The sequence below is a fragment of the Acanthisitta chloris genome, unplaced genomic scaffold (assembly GCF_000695815.1).
Source record: "Acanthisitta chloris isolate BGI_N310 unplaced genomic scaffold, ASM69581v1 scaffold12496, whole genome shotgun sequence".
Taxonomy (NCBI): domain Eukaryota; kingdom Metazoa; phylum Chordata; class Aves; order Passeriformes; family Acanthisittidae; genus Acanthisitta; species Acanthisitta chloris.
Window position 1 is genome coordinate 103,379 of NW_008679186.1, and position 450 is coordinate 103,828.

The 450-nt window shown below is 65.8% G+C and overlaps 1 protein-coding gene across 1 annotated transcript in view; it reads right to left on the reverse strand.

Annotated features, from left to right (window-relative positions):
- The window catches only part of TMEM114 (transmembrane protein 114), an 8,027-nt gene extending 7,674 nt beyond the window's left edge, over positions 1–353 (reverse strand). Inside the window, exon 1 of the mRNA XM_009077204.1 lies at positions 248–353. Coding sequence (XP_009075452.1) covers positions 248–353 — 106 coding nt within the window. The remainder of the gene's footprint in view (positions 1–247) is intronic.
- Positions 354–450: the final 97 nt, after the last annotated feature.

Genomic DNA, 450 nt, shown 5'->3' on the forward strand with positions numbered 1-450 from the left:
AGGCATTGCTAAGGCATTGATAAGGCATTGGTAAGGCATTTACAAGACAAAGCATAGGCATTGATAAGGCATTGTTAAGGCATTGTTAAGGCATTGCCGATGGGGACGGGCACGGCCGGGAGCGGTTGGTTCCCACGCCCAGCGGTGCCGCGGATTCTCCAGCATTGTCCCCCACGGCCGATCCCACTCGCCACGGCGTGTGGCTCTGCGCTGCCCGGGGCAGCTCGCCCAGCCCCGCAGCACTCACCGCGGCAGGTGCGCCTTAAGGCATTGTTAAGGCATTGCCGATGGGGACGGGCACGGCCGGGAGCGGTTGGTTCCCACGCCCAGCGGTGCCGCGGATTCTCCAGCATTGTCCCCCACGGCCGATCCCACTCGCCACGGCGTGTGGCTCTGCGCTGCCCGGGGCAGCTCGCCCAGCCCCGCAGCACTCACCGCGGCAGGTGCGCC